The sequence below is a fragment of the Chrysemys picta genome, chromosome 6 (genome assembly GCF_011386835.1).
Source record: "Chrysemys picta bellii isolate R12L10 chromosome 6, ASM1138683v2, whole genome shotgun sequence".
NCBI classification, from domain to species: domain Eukaryota; kingdom Metazoa; phylum Chordata; order Testudines; family Emydidae; genus Chrysemys; species Chrysemys picta.
In genome coordinates this window covers 556,425-579,751 of record NC_088796.1, presented here as the reverse complement: position 1 = coordinate 579,751, position 23,327 = coordinate 556,425, and the positions used below count along the sequence as shown (strand labels likewise).

General features: G+C 55.1%; 2 protein-coding genes across 3 annotated transcripts in view; both read right to left on the bottom strand.

Annotated features, from left to right (window-relative positions):
* Window positions 1-23,327, bottom strand: part of GBA2 (glucosylceramidase beta 2) — a 66,982-nt gene that overhangs the window by 5,685 nt on the left and 37,970 nt on the right. For both annotated transcript variants that reach the window (XM_065598551.1, XM_065598552.1), the window contains exons 7-15: window positions 21,611-21,764; window positions 20,456-20,581; window positions 20,060-20,244; window positions 19,588-19,692; window positions 18,704-18,811; window positions 14,837-14,988; window positions 14,563-14,669; window positions 3,146-3,288; window positions 2,794-2,909 (exon numbers count right to left, since the gene is read on the bottom strand). In XM_065598551.1, the coding sequence (XP_065454623.1) occupies window positions 2,794-2,909; window positions 3,146-3,288; window positions 14,563-14,669; window positions 14,837-14,988; window positions 18,704-18,811; window positions 19,588-19,692; window positions 20,060-20,244; window positions 20,456-20,581; window positions 21,611-21,764 (1,196 nt within the window). The remainder of the gene's footprint in view (window positions 1-2,793; window positions 2,910-3,145; window positions 3,289-14,562; window positions 14,670-14,836; window positions 14,989-18,703; window positions 18,812-19,587; window positions 19,693-20,059; window positions 20,245-20,455; window positions 20,582-21,610; window positions 21,765-23,327) is intronic.
* Window positions 14,995-17,752, bottom strand: LOC135984161 (uncharacterized). The gene is made up of 2 exons (XM_065598556.1): window positions 16,135-17,752; window positions 14,995-15,967 (listed from the first exon to the last, which is right to left on the bottom strand). Exons 1-2 carry the CDS (start codon window positions 16,324-16,326, stop codon window positions 15,041-15,043), a joined length of 1,119 nt encoding a protein of 372 aa, XP_065454628.1. The 5' UTR covers window positions 16,327-17,752; the 3' UTR covers window positions 14,995-15,040.

The window sequence follows — 23,327 nt, the reverse complement described above, 5'->3', positions numbered from 1 at the left end:
TCCAGTTCTGGACACCGCATTGCAGGAAAGATGTGAACAAATTGGAGAAAGTCCAGAGAAGAGCAACAACTTGGCTAAACAGTGAAATCCTTGCTGATCTTAAACGCAAAAAAGAGGCTTATAAGAAGTGGAAGATTGGACAAATGACCAGGGAGGAGTATAAAAATATTGCTCAGGCGTGCAGGAGTGAAATCAGGAAGGCCAAATCACACTTGGAGTTGCAGTTAGCAAGAGATGTTAAGAGTAACAAGAAGGGTTTCTTCAGGTATGTTAGCAACAAGAAGAAAATCAAGGAAAGTGTGGGCCCCTTACTGAATGAGGGAGGCAACCTAGTGACCGAGGATGTGGAAAAAGCTAATGTACTCAATGATTTTTTTGCCTCTGTCTTCACGCACAAGGTCAGCTCCCAGATTGCTGCACTGGGCAGTACAGCATGGGGAGAAGGTGACCAGCCCTCTGTGGAGAAAGAAGTGGTTCGGGACTATTTAGAAAAACTGGACGTGCACAAGTCCATGGGGCCGGATGCGCTGCATCCGAGGGTGCTAAAGGAGTTGGCGGGTGAGATTGCAGAGCCATTAGCCATTATTTTTGAAAACTCATGGCGATCGGGGGAGGTCCCAGATGACTGGAAAAAGGCTAATGTAGTGCCCATCTTTAAAAAAGGGAAGAAGGAGGATCCGGGGAACTACAGGCCAGTCAGCCTCACCTCAGTCCCTGGAAAAATTATGGAGCAGGTCCTCAAGGAATCAATTATGAAACATTTAGAGGAAAGGAAAGTGATCAGGAACAGCCAGCATGGATTCACGAAGGGGAAGTCGTGCCTGACTAACCTAATTGCCTTCTATGATGAGATAACTGGCTCTGTGGATGAGGGGAAAGCAGTGGATGTGTTATTTCTTGACTTTAGCAAAGCTTTTGATACTGTCTCCCACAGTATTCTTGCCACCAAGTTAAAGAAGTATGGGCTGGATGAATGGACTGTAAGGTGGATAGGAAGCTGGCTAGATCGTCGGGCTCAACGGGTAGTGATCAATGGCTCCATGTCTAGTTGGCAGCCGGTTTCAAGTGGAGTGCCCCAAGGGTCGGTCCTGGGGCCGGTTTTGTTTAATATCTTTATTAATGATCTGGAGGATGGTGTGGACTGCACTCTCAGCAAGTTTGCAGATGACACTAAACTAGGAGGCGTGGTAGATACACTAGAGGGTAGGGATCGGATACAGAGGGACCTAGACAAATTAGAGGATTGGGCAGAAAAAAACATGATGAGGTTCAACAAGGACAAGTGCAGAGTCCTGCACTTAGGACGGAAGAATCCCATGCACTGCTACAGACTAGGGACCGAATGGCTAGGTAGCAGTTCTGCTGAAAAGGACCTAGGGGTCACAGTGGACGAGAAGCTGGATATGAGTCAACAGTGTGCTCTTGTTGCCAAGAAGGCTAACGGCATTTTGGGCTGTATAAGTAGGGGCATTGCCAGCAGATCGAGGAACGTGATCGTTCCCCTTTATTCAACATTGGTGAGGCCTCATCTGGAATACTGTGTCCAGTTTTGGGCCCCACACTACAAGAAGGATGTGGAAAAATTGGAAAGAGTCCAGCGGAGGGCAACAAAAATGATTAGGGGTCTGGAGCACATGACTTATGAGGAGAGGCTGAGAGAACTGGGATTGTTTAGTCTCCAGAAGAGAAGAATGAGGGGGGATTTGATAGCAGCCTTCAACTACCTGAAGGGGGGTTCCAAAGAGGATGGAGCTCGGCTGTTCTCAGTGGTGGCAGATGACAGAACAAGGAGCAATGGTCTCAAGTTGCGGTGGGGGAGGTCCAGGTTGGATATCAGGAAAAACTATTTCACTAGGAGGGTGGTGAAACACTGGAATGCGTTACCTAGGGAGGTGGTGGAGTCTCCTTCCTTGGAGGTTTTTAAGGCCCGGCTTGACAAAGCCCTGGCTGGGATGATTTAGCTGGGAATTGGTCCTGCTTTGAGCAGGGGGTTGGACTAGATGACCTCTTGAGGTCCCTTCCAACTCTGATATTCTATGATTCTATGATTCTATGAACAAAACTGATTAAAGGTCTAGAAAACATGACCTATGCGGGAAGATTGAAAAAATTGGGTTTGTTTAGTCTGGAGATGAGAAGACTGAGAGGGAACATAACAGTTTTCAGCACATAAAAGGTTGTTACAAGGAGGAGGGAGAAAAATTGTTCTTCTTAACCTCTGAGGACAGGACAAGAAGCAATGGGCTTAAATTGCAGCAAGAGAGGTTTAGGTTGGACTTTAGGAAAAACTTCCTGTCAGGGTGGTTAAGCACTGAAATAAATTGCCTAGGGAGGTTGTGGAATCTCCATCATTGGGGATTTTGAAGAGCAGGTTGGACAAACACCTGTCAGGGATGGTCTAGATATTACTTAGTCCTGCCTTGAGTGCAGGGGACTGGACTAGAGACCTCTCAAAGTCCCTACGATTCTATGACTCCTTGATTTGGCATCAGGGCTTTGCACTTGTTGCTTGGCTGGTGAAATCTAAGTACAGTGCTCACCGCCAGTCTGGGGTTTTACGCCCTATTTCTGGCACTCTGCCCTGAGTAAGGTGCATCCCCCAGACAGTGTGACAATACGACTTTGCATTTGCCACATTGTGTTTGAATGGGCCCAGCTTCCCACGCAATCCAGATTGCCCTGCATGGCTGCCCTGTCCTCATCACTTGCCACTCCCCTAATCCTTGTGCCATGTGTAGATTTGCCTTCCCAATCCACCCCTGCCACCCTGGGTGGCGACAAACCTTTGCTCACCTGGAACTCGCCCTGGTCTAGGCCGCTGGCCCGGAGGAACCACTGCCCGGCGCACTGGTCAGACATGACGGTGCTGGAGAAGGGACCCCCGCTGCTGTCGTAGTTGTAGTATTTCCCTGCAGTGGGGACGAGAGAGTCAGCTAGACAGTCACGCCCCCGCCTCTTGACACCGGCGGCCCCTCCTCTTACACTGCGCCCTCCCCACGGGTTCACCACACGGTGCCCCAGAGGGCGGGAGTCACTCGCTGCCCGAGGCAGACACCCCGTGTCCCAGAGCGGGGGCCCGCACCCTAGGCCGAGGGCGGGTCAGCGCAGCGCCTCCCGCCGGGCCCCGGCACCCTGCCATACGCACCGTTCCACAGCAGCCGCTCAAACGCCTCCGAGCCCTTCCTTCGGATGGCGCTGTATTTCTGTAGGACCTCGCTGTCACCCACAATCCCCGCCACCTTGCACATCACACAGACGGCTGCCAGCCACAGGCTGCCGCAGTACGCGCTGCAAAGCAAAGGAGACGGGTTTGGGCACGAGCCGCTGCCGCCAGTCCAGACGTATCCGCCACGTCAGCCTCAGCCCTGGCGCTACATCACGGGCACATTACAGGGCCCTAGACAGAGACGGGCTGCACTTCCTGTCCACCTGACCAGCCCCCGAGCCTCACAGCGCTCGTCCCACTCCCCCCCGGGGCTGCACCCCCCTCCATCCCCTAAGCCTCACAGCCCTCGTCCCCCTCCCCCCCCGGGGCTGTGCCCCCCCTCCAGGCCCCTAAGCCTCACAGCGCTCGTCCCACTCCCCCCCTCCAGGCCCCGAGCCTCACAGCGCTCGTCTCCCTTCCCCCCAGGGCTGCGCCCTCCCCCAGCCCCCGAGCCTCACAGCGCTCGTCTCCCTCCCCCCCGGGGTTGTGCCCCCCCTCCAGCCCCCGAGCCTCACAGCGCTCGTCTCCCTTCCCCCCGGGGCTGTGCCCCCCCTCCAGCCCCCGAGCCTCACAGCGCTCGTCCCCCTCCCCCCCGGGGCTGTGCCCCCCCTCCAGTCCCCGAGCCTCACAGCGCTCGTCTCCCTTCCCCCCGGGGCTGTGCCCCCCCTCCAGCCCCCGAGCCTCACAGCGCTCGTCTCCCTCCCCCCCGGGGCTGTGCCCTCCCCCAGCCCCCGAGCCTCACAGCGCTCGTCCCACTCCCCCCCCGGGGCTGCACCCCCCTCCAGCCCCCGAGCCTCACAGCGCTTGCCCCTCCCCCCCGGGGCTGCATGTTCCCCTCCTCCCCCCGCCAGAGAGTGCAGCCCCCTAACCTGCCCCTTCAGCCCCATGGGAGCTGGAGCAGCAGCAGCCCCGTGCTGCCAGGCACAGAGACCCGAGCAGGCACCCCAGCCACGCCCCTGGACGCTCCGCACCGTGCACGGCAGATAACAGAAGGCTAACCCTGGCCGCACAGCGAGCGAAGGCGGGAGATGGATGGGGGGACACGCCAGGGGCTCTGGAGCAGCCACAGACCAGCTACCCGAGCCGCAGCCGGCATGGCCAGGAGAGAGACTCGCACGTCTGCGGAGAGCCAGGCCGGGCTCCCAGACGGGGCTCTCGCTGCACTTGCTGCCTTCCAGCCACCAGCCTGCTCTCGCTGGGCCCATTTTTACGGGTTCAGCAGCAGCCACTCAGCACAAACGCCCCAGGGCAATACTGGGGATGACTGCAAACCCCTCCCCTGGCGCTGAGTGACACCACCTGCCCGGGCACCCCAGGCTGTCCTGGGCCGTGGTTCCGGCGAAGTGCTGCCCTCGGGGCACTGGGGCGCCCGGCCCGGCGGGTGCAGACTGAGCCAGCCCCCGAACGGAGCCGCTCGTGCAGGTGCAGCTCTCCAGGAGGCGTAACGTGCTCCAACAGTGCTGATAACGCCCGGGTGACACCAGCCCAGCCCAGCCCAGCGCTGCATCAAGACCCAGCAGCCACCAAGTCCCCTGGCCAGCCCTGCCTCTGCCCTGCCCTGCCCCCTAACCTCTGCCTTGCTCCCCAACTCCTGGCCCCGGGCCGCTTGCCTGCCCCTACCCAGGGCCAGTGCAAGGATATTTTGCGCCCTAGGCGAAACTTCCACCTTGCGCCCCCCCCACCCCCGCACATCGATTAATTGAGGGGCAAATCCCACCGAGCCTTTATAGAGCCCAGGGGCCAGCCGTGCCCAGGGGCTGCTCCCCAGACCAGGTTCCCCGCTCCCCGCCCCCTGAACTCTCCTGGAGGGTGCACAGCCCCCCCGCGAGCCATCCCCACCTCACCCCGGCGGCCTCCGCCCCGAGTCCACTCACTGGCTTTGCCGGGCTTGGGCCACTGCAGCAGCTCGGCAGGGAGGAGCCGCCTTCCGGAGGCACCAGAGAGCCAGAGCGTTGGCTTGCGGCTGCAGCGAGCCCCAGCCATGGGGGAGCCGGCGTGGCACAGGGGGGCAGCAGCCCTGCAAAGGCGGCGGCGCTGCTAGCGGGGAGCAGCTGCACGCCTGACCTCCCCCCCCGGGGCTCCTGCAGGCTGCAGCGGATGTAGATAAATCTCTGATAATTTTCATATAACTTTACATTGTGCCTCTTCGTATAACCTTGTGGTGGGTCTACCCACGTGTGACCTCTGTCTTCATGGGACTTTGTATCAAAGCCTCATTTAGAAACTTTGCATTGCCCTTGGTATCATATCATAGCCCCTAAGGATAGAATAAGATAGAAGAAAATTTTCTTTTTGCTAGCAGTAGAACAAGAGCTCCCCCCCCCACTCTTAATCAATTGCCCTGTTGAATGAATGAGGTGTGGATGAGCAAGGCATGAAAGGCAGCACCTCCAGACAGCCTCAACTGTTGGAGAGGGGCTGGGAGCCAGACCCAAGGACAATAAAACGTGTCAAGTGGGCTCATTAAAGACAAGCAGACATACTGACGGCCTCGGGGGTTAGAAGCAAGCACCTTCTTTTGGAAACACCCTCTTTGCAGCATTGGGACAACACCCAGAAGGAAGCAGCACAAAGGACCAATGGACACAGACACAGAGTTTGAATCTGGTATAAATTTGCATAAGAGAAAAGCTGCTATAAAAGTGAGGTGTCTTGCAGAGGACCCCGGGTCTCGTCTTGTCAACATGGGAGCATCGATCCGGATCGGCAGAAGCCCGGCTCCACCCCCTCCCCCATCTAACTCACCTGGCCAGTGAAGTTAAGGGGAGCAACTAATTGGTAACAACAAGATGGAGTGTGTTTGTGTGTGTGTGTGAGTGTAAGTGTAATATATTATATGCATATAATACAGTGTTAATGAATACATGTATTGCTAATAAATGTGGCGTTTTGCCTTATTCCCCCTGAAAAGATCCTGGGCAGTACTTTAAGTACAACATTTTGGTGGAGAATGCGAAAAGGGGATCCCGCAAGCATAAAATCCACAGTTATTATAAAACTGGTGTGCACACCGCCAGCTTTAGCAAGACTGGCACTAGAGGAAAAAAAGCGTAAACTTTCAGTTAATTAACCAAACTCTGAAGGATATAGGAGTTTAGGTTTAAATTGTGTTCAAGACTGAGCTAAAGAGGAGAACTTAGTGTTTCTCACTCTGATCCGGGGAAGGATTAACCAAACTCTGAAGGATATAGGAGTTTAGGTTTAAATTGTGTTATAGAGGTACATACACCCTCAGCCGTAGCAAGACTGAGCTAAAGAGGAGAACTTAGTGTTTCTCACTCTGATCCGGGGAAGGATCTAATCCGGGGAAGGATTTGTATAATTGGTGTATGAACCCTCGGTGGTAGCAGACCGAGTAATACAGAGGGAAGCTTAGCGTCTCTCCCTCTGGCCCAGAGTGGGTTAAAAATATAAGATACAGATCTTGTTCTGTTAAACCAAACTCTGAAGGATATAGGAGTTTGGGCAGTGTAGTGTGGTTTATGTTTGTTTGTTTTTTTGTAAGTAATATTCTGGTAATTTCACAATTTTGAAGAAAATGTTTAAGGAATGGGACCAGGAAGGGTGGGGGCTAGTTGAAAAGCCCACCCTCCTTGCTAAATTGGTAGTGGAACAAGGCTTGTGCCCATGGAAAGGAACTGTTTATTGAAAAAAGCAGGATCGGGCCCAGGCAAGCAACAGATAGAGAAACTGAAAAACAGGTTGGGTACAGAGAGTTAAAACAGCACTCTCAAATCTTACAGCAGCAGTAACATCAGGAGAAGAAACATTTAAAACCCCAGAAGGGGGCAGACCTTTGGGACCCCTCTGGAGATTGGGAAGGGGGATATTTGGAATATTTGGGTAAATTCCTCCTCCCAGGGCCAAAATGCCATTAAAACAGTTAACCACAGTGCCTGCTTCTGCCTCAGATCTCCAGGCCATGGCAAAATGGCTGGAGATTTTAAAACTGAAATTTTTTTTCTAGATGGAGTGTTAACCCCTTTTACTGAGAGAAAGGGAGGATTTACACTCACAAAAAATGCACCATTTAATTAGCATTTGTGCAGCCCCAAGTACCAAACACACTGTGGCAGAGACCAAGCAGGTTCTGCCAGGGTGAAAGCACTGTGCTAATTTGTTTCCAAGCTTCTATCTTTCAGGATCTGAACCAGAACATCAGAAAAGCTGGTACCAGCTGAAGAGTTATAAAATACCATGGTTATAGTGTCATGACAAAGTCTGTGTTCAGTGTTCTGTGTTGCATGTTCTGTGTCTGTCTCTAGTGGTGTCCTGTGCTAGCATTGGGTCTAGAAAAAGAGGAAATACTACACTAGACAGGGCAAATGTCTTTTCCTCTCTCTACTTCCCCCATCTCCATCCAACTTATCAATCACCACTTGTCTCCAAGAGACTTTGGTCCCCAATGCATCAGGGTTGTTTTGTTTTGTCAGGTTCTCTAATAATCATTTTGCTGTTGATTTTTGTTCTTGATACATTTGTATTGTTAGTTATATTTGCTTGTATTATTATTAATTCCACACTTTCCTCTATGCACTCTGGTTCTATTTCCCCAAGCCCTGAAGGGTAGTTCTTGGGCCCCCATAACCTGTAAGACCTTGGCCCATAATTGTATGGCCCCATCTTTCAGGTCCCCAGAAACCTCTGAAAACAACTGTTAAAAATAGGGAATTCTACAATATTTTAGCAACTAAATGTTAGTTTAAGTCCAAATCAGCTTAACCTTGCATAACAACTGTGGTACTCCTACAAAATCTTATTTGTTGTGTGTGCTTAAGAAGGTCCTGACCTCAGTGACTTTTATTGTTTGATGGCTATTGCAGCATCAAACTTGGGCCTCATTTTGTTTGTCAATGTACCCAATTTTTGTAATGGTAATGGTTTTGTTGTATTTCCAATTATTATAATTATAATTGTTTGCATTTGTGTTTATGTTATATCTGGTGTTCGGTCAATTGTAATGGTTTTAGTTATAGTCACCTGGTTATAATTGTTTGGTTTGTTTGCAACAAATACAAAAGATTTATATGGTGACCACTCAAAAATTGTTCTTGAGAGGTCAAAAGGGGGACAATGTAGATCAATCTCTGATAATTTTCATATAACTTTACATTGTGCCTCTTCGTATAACCTTGTGGTGGGTCTACCCACGTGTGACCTCTGTTTTCATGGGACTTTGTATCAAAGCCTCATTTAGAAACTTTGCATTGCCCTTGGTATCATATTATAGCCCCTAAGGATAAAATAAGATAGAAGAAAATTTTCTTTTTGCTAGCAGTAGAACAAGAGCTCCCCTCCCCCCCCCCCACTCTTAATCAATTGCCCTGTTGAATAAATGAGGTGTGGATGAGCAAGGCATGGAAGGCAGGACCTCCAGACAGCCTCAACTGTTGGAGAGGGGCTGGGAGCCAGATCCAAGGACAATAAAACGTGTCAAGTGGGCTCATTAAAGACAAGCAGACATACTGACGGCCTCGGGGGTTAGAAGCAAGCACCTTCTTTTGGAAACACCCTCTTTGCAGCATTGGGACAACACCCAGAAGGAAGCAGCACAAAGGACCAATGGACACAGACACAGAGTTTGAATCTGGTATAAATTTGCATAAGAGAAAAGCTGCTATAAAAGTGAGGTGTCTTGCAGAGGACCCCGGGTCTCGTCTTGTCAACATGGGAGCATCAATCCGGATCGGCAGAAGCCCGGCTCCACCCCCTCCCCCATCTAACTCGCCTGGCCAGTGAAGTTAAGGGGAGCAACTAATTGGTAACAAGACGGAGTGTGTTTGTGTGTGTGTGTGTGTGAGTGTAAGTGTAATATATTATATGCATATGATACAGTGTTAATGAATACATGTATTACTAATAAATGTGGCGTTTTGCCTTATTCCCCCTGAAAAGATCCTGTGCAGTACTTTAAGTACAACATTTTGCCTTATTCCCCCTGAAAAGATCCTGTGCAGTACTTTAAGTACAACACGGATGCATGCGGGCGGCGGCCCCCGTGCACCGGCCACCCTCAGTTCCTTCTTGCCGACTCTGTGAACTCCTACCCACCTCCATCAGGTATAGTGTGGAGTCACCTACTGTGGAATACACAGGAGCAATCACTCGAAGAAGAAACAGCAGAGGCTAACAGCAGGAGTTTGCCTGGGAGCTGTCCAAGAGGAGGTACGCTAAGTGCTGCATTAGGGGGGCTGTGTTGGTGGGCCTTGAGTGGGCCTGACTGGTATATAAGGGCAGTCAGCAGCGAACCAGCTGAGCGGCGAACAGCAGAGGCTAACAGCAGGAGTTTGCCTGGGAGCTGTCCAAGAGGAGGTACGCTAAGTGCTGCATTAGGGGGGCTGTGTTGGTGGGCCTTGAGTGGGCCTGACTGGTATATAAGGGCAGTCAGCAGCGAACCAGCTGAGCGGCGAACAGCAGAGGCTAACAGCGGGAGTTTGCCTGGGAGTTCGCGTGGGGAGAGCGCACTGAGGCTTTCATCTGCAGGTTTCTCTGAGTAGTTCCTGCAGCAGTTGAGGAAGCTCTTAAGAGGACGGTGATATGGAAGGTGAGCGATCAGCTGTTGTAACCTGCACAGGTTGTGCCATGTTTGTCTTTCTTCCACAGGACAGAAGTGACTTTGTCTGTACGAAGGGCAAGCTGGTCTCCATACTGGAGGAGAAGGTTCGAGGGCTGGAGAAACAAGTATCGACTCTGCGTTGCATAAGGGAAAATGAAGATTTCCTGGACAGACGTCAGGAGATGCTTCTACGGCCACAATGTTCTGAAGATTCAGAGCAGGCGCAGCAGGGACAGAAGGATTGTGAGGAGGTTTGGCAGCATGTGACCTCCAGAAGAAGAAAGAGGAGCGTCCATGCACCAGCAATGGAGATACAGGTGAGCAATCGTTTCCATGTTCTCTCTACAGGTGCTAATGCGGAGAGTGGACTAGATGGCCCATCTGAGGGAAGGGAGCAGAAGGAGACTCCACCGATTGGAAGGCAAAAGATGCACTGTCCTAGGGATGGGGGTTCCACGACCACCACTCCCAAGAGGAGGAGGAGGGTGGTGGTGGTCGGGGACTCCCTCCTCAGGGGGACTGAGTCATCTATCTGCCGCCCCGACCGGGAAAACCGAGAGGTCTGCTGCTTGCCAGGAGCTAGGATACACGATGTGACGGAGAGACTGCCGAGACTCATCAAGCCCTCGGATCGCTACCCCTTCCTGCTTCTCCACGTGGGCACCAATGATACTGCCAAGAATGACTTTGAGCAGATCACTGCAGACTATGTGGCTCTGGGAAGAAGGATAAAGGAGTTTGAGGCACAAGTGGTGTTCTCGTCCATCCTCCCTGTGCAAGGAAAAGGCCGGGGTAGAGACCGTCGAATCGTGGAAGTCAACGAATGGCTACGCAGGTGGTGTCGGAGAGAAGGCTTTGGATTCTTCGACCATGGGATGGTGTTCCAAGAAGAAGGAGTGCTAGGCAGAGACGGGCTCCACCTAACGAAGAGAGGGAAGAGCATCTTCGCCAGCAGGCTGGCTAACCTAGTGAGGAGGGCTTTAAACTAGGTTCACCGGGGGAAGGAGACCAAAGCCCTGAGGTAAGTGGGGAAATGGGATCCTGGGAGGAAGCACAAGCAGGAGAGCGCAAGAGGGGAGGACTCCTGTCTCATGCTGAGAAAGAGGGACGATCATTGAGTTATCTTAAGTGCCTATACACAAATGCAAGAAGCCTGGGAAACAAGCAGGGAGAACTGGAAGTCCTGGCACAGTCAGGGAACTATGATGTGATTGGAATAACAGAGACTTGGTGGGATAACTCACATGACTGGAGTACTGTCATGGATGGATATAAACTGTTCAGGAAGGACAGGCAGGGCAGAAAAGGTGGGGGAGTTGCACTGTATGTAAGAGAGGAGTATGACTGCTCAGAGCTCCGGTATGATACTGCAGAAAAACCTGAGAGTCTCTGGATAAAGTTGAGAAGTGGGAGCAACAAGGGTGATGTCGTGGTTGGAGTCTGCTATAGACCACCAGACCAGGGGGATGAGGTGGACGAGGCTTTCTTCTGGCAACTAGCAGAAGTTGCTAGATCGCAGGCCCTGGTTCTCATGGGAGACTTTAATCACCCTGATATCTGCTGGGAGAGCAATACAGCGGTGCACAGGCAATCCAGGAAATTTTTGGAAAGCGTAGGGGACAATTTCCTGGTGCAAGTGCTGGAGGAACCAACTAGGGGCAAAGCTTTTCTTGACCTGCTGCTCACAAACAGGGAAGAACTAGTAGGGGAAGCAAAAGTGGATGGGAACCTGGGAGGCAGTGACCATGAGATGGTCGAGTTCAGGATCCTGACACAAGGAAGAAAGGAGAGCAGCAGAATATGGACCCTGGACTTCAGAAAAGCAGACTTTGACTCCCTCAGGGAACAGATGGGCAGGATCCCCTGGGAGAATAACATGAAGGGCAAAGGGGTCCAGGAGAGCTGGCTGTATTTTAAAGAATCCTTATTGAGGTTGCAGGAACAAACCATCCCGATGTGTAGAAAGAATAGTAAATATGGCAGGCGACCAGCTTGGCTAAACAGTGAAATCCTTGCTGATCTTAAACGCAAAAAAGAGGCTTATAAGAAGTGGAAGATTGGACAAATGACCAGGGAGGAGTATAAAAATATTGCTCAGGCGTGCAGGAGTGAAATCAGGAAGGCCAAATCACACTTGGAGTTGCAGTTAGCAAGAGATGTTAAGAGTAACAAGAAGGGTTTCTTCAGGTATGTTAGCAACAAGAAGAAAATCAAGGAAAGTGTGGGCCCCTTACTGAATGAGGGAGGCAACCTAGTGACCGAGGATGTGGAAAAAGCTAATGTACTCAATGATTTTTTTGCCTCTGTCTTCACGCACAAGGTCAGCTCCCAGATTGCTGCACTGGGCAGTACAGCATGGGGAGAAGGTGACCAGCCCTCTGTGGAGAAAGAAGTGGTTCGGGACTATTTAGAAAAACTGGACGTGCACAAGTCCATGGGGCCGGATGCGCTGCATCCGAGGGTGCTAAAGGAGTTGGCGGGTGAGATTGCAGAGCCATTAGCCATTATTTTTGAAAACTCATGGCGATCGGGGGAGGTCCCAGATGACTGGGAAAAGGCTACTGTAGTGCCCATCTTTAAAAAAAGAAGAACAGGAGGACTTGTGGCACCTTAGAGACTAACAAATTTATTAGACTAACAAATTATAATTCAATGTTAATAAAGACTTAATAAAGACTGGGAATGGCTGAGCCATTACAAACATTGAATCTATCTCGCCTTGTAAGTATTCTCACACTTGTTATCTAACTGTCTGTACTGAGCTAGCTTGATTATCACTTCAAAAGTTTGTTTTCTCTTAATTAATTGGCCTCTCAGAGGTGGTAAGACAACTCCCACCTGTTTATGCTCTCTGTCTGTGTGTGTATATATATCTCCTCAATATATGTTCCATTCTATTTGCATCCGAAGAAGTGGGCTGTAGTCCACGAAAGCTTATGCTCTAATAAATTTGTTAGTCTCTAAGGTGCCACAAGTCCTCCTGTTCTTCTTTTTGCGGATACAGACTAACACGGCTGCTACTCTGAAACTTTTCATCTTTAAAAAAGGGAAGAAGGAGGATCCGGGGAACTACAGGCCAGTCAGCCTCACCTCAGTCCCTGGAAAAATTATGGAGCAGGTCCTCAAGGAATCAATTATGAAACATTTAGAGGAAAGGAAAGTGATCAGGAACAGTCAGCATGGATTCACGAAGGGGAAGTCGTGCCTGACTAACCTAATTGCCTTCTATGATGAGATAACTGGCTCTGTGGATGAGGGGAAAGCAGTGGATGTGTTATTTCTTGACTTTAGCAAAGCTTTTGATACTGTCTCCCACAGTATTCTTGCCACCAAGTTAAAGAAGTATGGGCTGGATGAATGGACTGTAAGGTGGATAGAAAGCTGGCTAGATCGTCGGGCTCAACGGGTAGTGATCAATGGCTCCATGTCTAGTTGGCAGCCGGTTTCAAGTGGAGTGCCCCAAGGGTCGGTCCTGGGGCCGGTTTTGTTTAATATCTTTATTAATGATCTGGAGGATGGCGTGGACTGCACTCTCAGCAAGTTTGCAGATGACACTAAACTAGGAGGCGTGGTAGATACACTAGAGGGTAGGGATCGGATACAGAGGGACCTAGACAAATTAGAGGATTGGGCAGAAAAAAACCTGATGAGGTTCAACAAGGACAAGTGCAGAGTCCTGCACTTAGGACGGAAGAATCCCATGCACTGCTACAGACTAGGGACCGAATGGCTAGGTAGCAGTTCTGCTGAAAAGGACCTAGGGGTCACAGTGGATGAGAAGCTGGATATGAGTCAACAGTGTGCTCTTGTTGCCAAGAAGGCTAACGGCATTTTGGGCTGTATAAGTAGGGGCATTGCCAGCAGATCGAGGAACGTGATCGTTCCCCTTTATTTGACATTGGTGAGGCCTCATCTGGAATACTGTGTCCAGTTTTGGGCCCCACACTACAAGAAGGATGTGGAAAAATTGGAAAGAGTCCAGCGGAGGGCAACAAAAATGATTAGGGGTCTGGAGCACATGACTTATGAGGAGAGGCTGAGGGAACTGGGATTGTTTAGTATCCAGAAGAGAAGAATGAGGGGGGATTTGATAGCAGCCTTCAACTACCTGAAGGGGGGTTCCAAAGAGGATGGAGCTCGGCTGTTCTCAGTGGTGGCAGATGACAGAACAAGGAGCAATGGTCTCAAGTTGCGGTGGGGGAGGTCCAGGTTGGATATCAGGAAAAACTATTTCACTAGGAGGGTGGTGAAACACTGGAATGCGTTACCTAGGGAGGTGGTGGAGTCTCCTTCCTTGGAGGTTTTTAAGGCCCGGCTTGACAAAGCCCTGGCTGGGATGATTTAGCTGGGAATTGGTCCTGCTTTGAGCAGGGGGTTGGACTAGATGACCTCTTGAGGTCCCTTCCAACTCTGATATTCTATGATTCTATGATTCTATGAAAGGACAGTTACCTGTTCCGTAACTGGCGTTCTTCGAGATGTGTTGCTCATGTCTATTCCACGTCCCGCCCTCCTTCCCCTCTGTCCGAGTTGTCTGGCAAGAAGGAACTGAGGGTGGGGGGAGCCCGTGGCTCCCCTTATAGCGCGATATAGAGGCACCACGCCAGGGGTCGCGGGGGGCGCTCCCACTACGGGTACTGCTGAGAGAAAATCTTCCGGCACCGGTGCATGTGGCGAGCACGCACACCTACTGTGGAATAGACAGGAGCAACACATCTCGAAGAACGCCAGTTACGGAACAGGTAACTGTCCTTTTGCCTAGTGGTTGCACCGGCCCTGCCCCTACCCCTGCCCCACTCACCTGGCTCCAGTCGCCACCCAGGCGTCATACGTCTGATCAGCAAAGCCCGAGTTTTCAATAAGCCCATCGTCGTCTGTGTCGAATTTCAGCTCCGAGTCCATCACAGCCTGTGGGAGAGAGACCGAGACCTTCGCCCAGCTGCTCCGCTGCACTCACCCAAGGACGCAGCCCTGTGCCGGGCGGCCGGGAGCTTCTCCCCTCTCCCTGCGCTCTGCTCCCATGCAGGACAGCCAGGGGGCGGAGCTCGGAGCCCCAGCGGAGGCTCTTGCTGTACCTGACAGACGGGCCACATGTCCTGCAGGTAGGCAGTGTCCTGGGTCAGGTAGTAGTCGCGGTACACCTGCAGCACGAACTTCAGGTTCAGGTCCTTCCAGCCGGCCGTGTCGTGGATCAGGTAGGCATTGACCCGCTGCCACGGCTCGTCCTCTGAGCAGGGAGAGAGCAGCTCTCAGCAGCCCTGCCTATGGGGGCTTCCCCGTCACCCCCACTGTAACTGCACTGTACCCACTATGCAGTGAGTCCTCCTGTAACTGCACTGCGCCCCCCAGCACCTGCAGTGAGCCCTCCTGTAACTGCACTGCACCCACCAGCATCTGCAGTGAGCCCTCCTGTAACTGCACTGTGCCCCCCAGGATCTGCAGTGAGCCCTCCTGTAACTGCACTCCACACACCTGCCGTGAGCCCTCCTGTAACTGCACTGTGCCCCCCAGGATCTGCAGTGAGCCCTCCTGTAACTGCACTGCACCCACCAGCATCTGCAGTGAGCCCTCCTGTAACTGCACTGTGCCCCCCAGCATCTGCAGTGAGCTCGCCTGTAACTGCACTGCGCCCCCCAGCACCTGCAGTGAGCCCTCCTGTAACTGCACTCCACACACCTGCCGTGAGCCCTCCTGTAACTGCACTGCGCCCCCAGCACCTGCAGTAAGCCCCCTGTAACTGCACTGCGCCCCCCAGCATCTGCAGTGAGCCCTTCTGTAACTGCACTGCACCCCCCAGCATCTGCAGTGAGCCCTCCTGTAACTGCACTGCGCCCCCCAGCACCTGCAGTGAGCCCTCCTGTAACTGCACTGCACCCCCCAGCACCTGCAGTGAGCCCTCCTGTAACTGCACTGCACCCCCCAGCATCTGCAGTGAGCCCTTCTGTAACTCCACCCCACACACCCGCAGTGAGCCCTCCTGTAACTGCACTGCGCCCCCAGCACCTGCAGTGAGCCCTCCTGTAACTGCACTGCGCCCCCCAGCACCTGCAGTGAGCCCTCCTGTAACTGCACTGCACCCCCCAGCACCTGCAGTGAGCCCTCCTGTAACTGCACTGCACCCCCCAGCATCTGCAGTGAGCCCTTCTGTAACTCCACCCCACACACCCGCAGTGAGCCCTCCTGTAACTGCACTGCGCCCCCAGCACCTGCAGTGAGCCCTCCTGTAACTGCACTGCGCCCCCCAGCACCTGCAGTGAGCCCTCCTGTAACTGCACTGCGCCCCCCAGCACCTGCAGTGAGCCCTCCTGTAACTGCACTGCACCCCCCAGCATCTGCAGTGAGCCCTCCTGTAACTGCACTGCGCCCCCAGCACCTGCAGTGAGCCCCCTGTAACTGCACTGTGCCCCCCCAGCACCTGCAGTGAGCTCTCCTGTAACTGCACTGTGCCCCCCAGCACCTGCAGTGAGCTCTCCTGTAACTGCACTGTGCCCTCAACACCTGCATTGCACCCCACACCTGCAGTGAGCTCTCCTGTAACTACACTGCACCCTCCCAGCACCTGCATTGCACCCCCAACACCTGCAGTGAGCTCTCCTGTAACTGTACTGCGCCCCTCCCCCGGGCAGTGAGCCTTCCTGGGAACGGTCTCCCCATCCCTGTAACTGCACTGCACACCCACCTCCACCGCATCCGCCCCCCAACCTAGCAGCAGTGGTGGGGCCTATGACGAAGTGGGACTGTTCTTAATGTTTCCTCTGAATACTGTGTGGGTGCCTCAGTTTCCCCTATGCATTTCTTAAGTCTCCAGTGTGTGTAAATGGCCAACACTCTGTATCCTGGCAACAAATGGCCAGGGCCCTTCCCCCCTGCAAGGTAATAGCTAAAGGTGAACAAAGAGATCAGGTGACCGCCTGGCCCGGGAAAGAGACAAAGCTCAGAGGAGGAGGGGCTGGAGGGGGTTTCAGTTTGGAGCTGGCTGGGGACGAGGAGTTAGAGCAGACGTGGGTGTCTGGCTTGCTGGGCCCCAGAATGGACCTGGCTGAGGGGTCCCGTTCTCGGTACCTACAAGCTCTGTTTTAGACCATGTTCCTGTCATCTCATAAACCTCTGTTGTACTGACTGGCTGAGAGTCACGTCTGACTGCGAAGTGGGGGTGCAGAACCCTCTGCCCCCCCCCCCGGGACCCCGCCTGGGCGGACTCGCTGTGGGAAGCGCATGGAGGGGCATATGCTGAATGCTCCCAGGAGAGACCCAGGAGCTGAAGCCGTGTGAGCGTCTTGCCCTGAAGATGGTCTGCTCCATGGGAGAGGAGGCTCCCCAAAGTCCTGACTGGCTTTGTGGGGAGCAGTCCCAGAGCATCGCCCGGGGACTCTGTGACAGGGCTCTCCTGGCAGTGGCCTCCCTGCCCCACCCACTCCCTGCCCCCCCTCCACCTCCCCCAGGCACACCAAGGGACAGTTTGGCTGCATCTGAGGACACATTCCCAGTGGGGCTGGCCTGGCTGTGGAGCAGGGTTAGGGTTACCATTCGTCCGGATTCCCCCGGACATGTCCGGATTTTTGAACTAAAAATAGCGTCCGGGGGGAATTTGTTAATGTCCGGACTTCCCTCCCCCCCATGCAGAGCACTCGCGGCTAACAGGGCAGCCGGATGGTGCCACTTACATGGGGCTCCGACAGCGAGAGAGACCCCTCCTCCACTTCCCCCCCCCCTCCCCCAGCATAGCTCCCTCCCTGCATTCGCCTCCGGCAGGCTGGAGCTCCTCCCCCGCTGCTGCCCAGCGTGCCGGGAGAACGGCTCAGACTCCGCAAGCTCCCAGAGAGCCCTTAGGTGAACCGAAGGCCAACGACAAGGGAGCCAGGGGGCAGGAGAAGGGGCAGGGAGGTTCTGGAGGGGGCAATCAAGGGGGGGGTCGGGAGTTCGGGGGGGGGGGGGCTTTCTGGGAGGTGTGGGTAAGGTTTTGGGCAGTCAGGGTACAGGTAGGGGGTAGGGTCCTGGGGGCATTTGGGGGGGGTCTCAGGAGGGGGCAGTTAGGGGACAAGGAACAGGGAGGCTTAGGTAGGGGGTGGGGTTCTGGAGGGCAGTTAGGAGCAGGGGTCCCAGGAGGGGGCAGTCAGGGGACAAGGAGCGGGGGGGGGGTGTTTGGAGTTTGGGGGGGGGCTGTCAGGGGGCAGGGGTGGGGAGAGGGATAGAGGGATCGGAGCAGTCAGGGGACAGGGAGCAGAGGGGTTTAGATGGGTCGGGAGTTCTGGGGGGGGCTGTCAGGGGGGTGGGGAGTGGTTGGATGGGGTGTGGGAGTCCCAGGGCTCTGTCTGGGGGTGTGGATAAGGGTTGGGGCAATCAGGGCACAGGTAGGGGGTAGGGTCCTAGGTGGCCAGTTAGGATGGGGAGAGGGTCCCAGGAGGGGGCAGTCAGGGGACAAGGAGCGGGGGGGGTGTTTGGGAGTTTGGGGGGGGCTGTCAGGGGGCAGGGGTGGGGAGAGGGATCGGAGCAGTCAGGGGACAGGGAGCAGAGGGGTTTAGATGGGTTGGGAGTTCTGGGGGGGGGGCTGTCAGGGGGTGGGGAGTGGTTGGATGGGTGTGGGAGTCCCAGGGCTCTGTCTGGGGGTGTGGATAAGGGTTGGGCAATCAGGGCACAGGTAGGGGGTAGGGTCCTAGGTGGCCAGTTAGGACTGGGGAGAGGGTCTCAGGAGGGGGCAGTCAGGGGACAAAGAGCGGGGGGGGAGGGTTGGGGGTTCTGAGGGGGGCGGGAAGTGGGTGGGGCAGGGCGGGGCTAGGGCAGGACAGGGGCGGGGCTCCTCCCGTCCTCTTTTTGCTTGCTGAAATATGGTAACCCTAAGCAGGGTGAGCCCATCACGTGGGGCGTTTATAACTGAGCTGGAGAATGGGCTGCCAGGCACAGCCCCGCCCTGGCCCCAGCCACACGCCAGGGCGAGACCTTACCGGGATCCCCGATGTCGTGGGGCACCACGTTCTTCAGCTTCACCTGGGCCATCTGCCCGTTCATCAGGTACAGCCTGGGCTGCGTGTCCTCGTTCAGCACAGCAGCAGCTGGGAGACACAGACCCTCAGCGAGCTGGCGAGCCCAGCCATGCCACGGTCTCCCTGGCCAGTGGGGTGAGCCCCCCTATCCCTGCAGAGACCACTCGCCCCGGTGCCAGGCGCGGGGTGTCTCGGGTCAGAACGGGCGACGGCCCCCGGCCTTTGGCAGGAGCAGTGAGCTCAGACCGCCCCTGCTGAGGGCCCCAGGGCCACACTCGATCCCTGCCCTGATGGGGTGCAGCAAAGGAAGCAGAAACCACCCCCAGTGCCCAGACAGGATTCCCCGGCCCGAGCCGCACGGTCAGCCGGCTCCCTCCCTGCCTTGAGGGGGCTGTGGCAGTTTGCTGGTGCCCTGGGCTGGATGGGCTGCAAGGCAGGGGTCTGGTGCACCCGCTGAGGGGCCGGGCTGGGGGTCAGTGAGCCTGACAAGGAGCACGGGAGGGGCGGGAGGCTGGGCCGCGGACCCGTGAACCCGCCGAGGGTCCCGGGCTGGCCAGGGAGCTGGGCTGGGGGTCAGTGAACCTGCCGAGGGGCCCGGGCTGGGCAGGGGGCTGGGCTGGGGGTCGGTGAACTTGCCGAGGGGCCCGGGCTGGCCAGGGGGTTGGGCTGGGGGTCGGTGAACTTGCCGAGGGGCCCGGGCTGGCCAGGGGGTTGGGCTGGGGGTCGGTGAACCTGCCAAGGGGCCCGAGCTGGCCAGGGGGCTGGGCTGGGGGTCGGTGAACTTGCCGAGGGGCCCGGGCTGGCCAGGGGGCCCGGGCTGGGTGCAGGGCCCGCTGGGCGCTCACCGATATCGTACTGCAGGCTGATCTCCAGCTTGGGCCACAGCATGGCGAGCGCGAAGGAGGCGTAGAAGTGAACGTCGTAGGTGTTGTACATCCGGTACTCCTGGCCTGGAAGCCCAGCACACACAGTGAGGGGGGCAGAGCCTGCCGGGGGGCTGCAGGGGCACCAGAGATCCCCACCCCTCCACAAAAGATGGGGAGTGGGGGACGAGGGGTTGGGCCCAGTCCTCGGCCCTGTGCCTAGCAGGGAATTTGCCCTTCCTGGGGGCTGTGAGCAGCGAGGCAGCGCCCCCGGCCTGGGCGAGGGGGTGCAGCCCCCGATGGACTCCATGGGGGGGCAAGCTGCTCCCTCCCCGCGCCCTGAGGGAAGTGGGTCAGCGAGGCCGCCCCAGAGGGTGAGAAGCCCCTTGCCCTAGGCTCAGTTGGGAGGGGTGAGTGGGACCCTCGCCCTGCGGCTCTCAGCCCTGCACTTTACCTTCCAAGTAAGCAAACCTTCCGTACTCCCGCAGGACAGGGAAGATCTGGGACAGCCCGGTCCCCGCTGGGCCCTGCACGTCCTCCGCGCAGGCCTCCGGGGGCAGCTCCAGCCACAGGGTCCCGCCGTCCGCCACGAAGTAGAGCTCGTTGAAGAGAGCCGACTTGTACCAGGGGGGCAGGTGGCTGTGGGCGAGAGGGACAGATGGGAGAGCGAATATGTCGCCTCTGTGGATCCCCCTTCACGGAGCCACAGCCCGGCCTCATGGGCAGGAGCCCTACAACCCAGCCCACCCCTTCCTCAGACCCCAGGAAGGGCCCCCCCCCCCCCCCGGCCCAGCTCGAGACACAGAGCTGGGGGGCAGCGTATTCAGACACACCTGCCCGAGTACTCTACCTGCTCTCCAAGATGGGTCTCTGCCAGCTCTCGATCTTCTCCTCCCACTGCTCATAGTGCGTGAGCGCATAGTGGGAGAGGGCCGGGCACGCGTCCCCTGCGCTGCCGAAATAGCGCGTGTACCGCCTGCGGGGAGAGACGTTACTGGGTGCAGGCCTGCAGGAGGCAGCCCGGTGCCGTCTGTCCGGCCCTGTCTGCACAGGACAGCACGCTCCCCCCTGCGGCAGGGACCCCTGCCCCAGCCAGCCACCCACAGGGCCTGTTCTCAGCACAGCCCTGCCACTGCCGGGAGGGGTGGGGGCGATGGATTCCCCTCGGGTAGGGGCCCTGCCATTGCTCTCCCTCCTACCCTCTCTCAGGGCGCCACATGTGCCGGCAGTGCCGTACAGAAACTTTCACGGCTCTAGCACCCTGCAGAAGGGGAACTGCCCCTCCCCAGGCTGGGCGCAGCTTGTCACCCTGACACACTGCTGCTGACCCAGGCACAGCCATCCCCACCTGCCGCTTCCCAGCAGGGCTCCCAGCTCGGATGGGAAAGGAGCAGCGGCTGCAGCTGGCCTGGCCGAGGGGCGCTAGGACGGGGGTCCCAAGGCTGGGGCACCCAGACGGGCCGTGCGCCATTACAAGCAGCCAGGAGGCCAGAAAGGACCCGTGTCACCATCCAGTCTGAGCACCTGCAGCACATCGGCTGCAGCCCCCCCCCCCCACCCAGCAGCCCTTGCACCAGGCCCAGTGCTGGGCTGAGCCAGAGCGGGGCCCAACCTGGATCTCCAGACTCCCAGCAATGGCGTCTCAGAGTTAAACGATGGGCAATACAGGCCAAGGTGCCTGAGGGACGGCAGGCTGCTGGGCAGACTCTCCCGAGGCATGGGCACCACTCAGGAGTCTGCAGACCACATGCCCCAGCAGGCACGGCTCCTCCTTGATGGGACTGGCTGGGGCTATGTGAGACCAGGCTGGGGCGCGTGCTGGGGGGCGCGGTGGGGGGAGCTGGGCAGTGTCCCAGGGGCACGGTGACCATGCAAGATGCCCGCCCTGGAGGAGGTGCCGGGTCCATGTTGCGTGACGGAGAGAGAAGGCCGGGCACACGGCACACAGCTCCGTCTGGTGGGTGGCAGCTGTGCCTGGAAGCACACGGGGGATCTGGGCACGTACCTGAGATGCAGCTTCTCCTTTGAGCCAAAGTGAATGCGCGGCATGTCCCAGGCCATGCCCAGCTCCAGTGTCCTGTGCCCCCGGGGCGGCACTGTGCAGGTGGCACAGACAGCTGCTGCAGTCACCTCCCCCTTCTCGGTGAGGCTGCCCTTCCCTGTCAGGTAAGAAAAGCAGACGGTGAGAACGCTGGGACTCTCACCCCCGGACCGGCCGTCAGCCCCACACTGTCCTGCAGGCTCAGGCAAGGAGCGAGGCTGGTCCAGACTCAGCACTTGGCCCCTCTGATAAACTGAGCAAAGGCACAAAGTGCAGAGAAACAATTTCTAAACATGTTCAGTGACTGCTTCTTGGAACAGCAAGTTCTAGTGCCTACAAGGAAAGGCCAACCAGAGGCGACCCTGGCAATTACAGGCCAGTAAGCCTAACCACAGTGCCAGGCAAACTGGTTGAAACTAGAGTAAAAAACCAGAATCGTCAGACACACAGGTGAACACAATTTGTTGGGGAAGAGTCAACACAGCTTTTGAAAAAGGAATTCATGCCTCACCAATCTAGTACAAGTCTCTGAGAGTGTCAACAAGCATGTGGACAAGGGGGTCCAGTGGATACAGTGTACTTGGACTTTCAGAAAGTCTTTGACAAGGTCCCTCACCAAAGGCTCTTAAGCAAAGTAAGCTATCATGGGATAAGAGGGAAGGTCCTCTCATGGATCAGTAACTGGTTAAAAGATAGGAAACAAAGGGTAGGAATAAATGGTCTGTTCTCAGAATGGAGAGAGGTACATAGTGGTGTCCCCCAGGGGTCTGTACTGGGACCAGTCCTATTCAACATATTCATAAATGATCTGGAAAAAGGGGTAAACAGTGAAGTGGAAAAATCTGCACATGATACAAAACTACTCAAGATAGTTAAGTCCCAGGCAGACTGTGAAGAGCTACAAAAGGATCTCTCAAACCTGGGTGACTGGGCAACAAAATGGCAGATGAAATTCAATGTTGATAAATGCAAAGCAATGCACATTGGAAAACATAATCCCAACTATACATATAAAATGATGGGGTCTAAATTGGCTGTTACCACTCAAGAGAGAGATCTTGGAGTCCTTGTGGATAGTTCTCTGAAAACATCCACTCAATGTGCAGCGGCAGTCAAAAAAGTGAACAGAATGTTGGGAATCATTAGGAAAAAAAGAGAAAATATCATATTGCCTCTATATAAATCCATGGTAGACCCACACCTTGAATACTACATGCAGTTCTGGTTGCCCCATCTCAAAAAAGATATATTGGAATTGAAAAAGGGCAACAAAAATGATTAGGGGTATGGAGCGGCTTCCATATGAGGAGAAATTAATAAGACTGGGACTGTTCAGCTTGGAAAAGAGATGACTAACGGGGGATATGCTAGAGGTCTATAAAATCAAGAATGGTTTGGAGAAAGTAAATAAGGAAGTATTATATAACAGGGTAAACAACATAAGACCCAGAGGTCACCCAATGAAATTAACAGGCAGCAGGTTTAAAACAAACAAAAGGAAGTATTTCTTCACACAACACACAATCTGTGGAATTTGTTGCCAGGGATGTCGTGAAGGCCAAGACTATAACGGGGTTCAAAAAAGAACTAGGTAAGTTCATGGAGGACAGGTTCATCAGTGGCTATTAGCCAGCATGGACAGGGATGGTGTCCCTAGCCTGTTTGCCAGAAGCTGGGAATG

Excerpts from the sequence above, each read along its gene's own strand:
- LOC135984161 (XM_065598556.1), bottom strand. The coding sequence starts at position 16,326 with ATGCAGGTGCTGGGAGGGTGCAGTGTAGTTACAGGAGAGCTCACTGCA. Across the intron at positions 15,968-16,134 it reads TTACAGGGGGCTCACTGCAG|GTGCTGGGGGCGCAGTGCAG; the intron begins GTGCTGGGGGCG and ends GGCTCACTGCAG.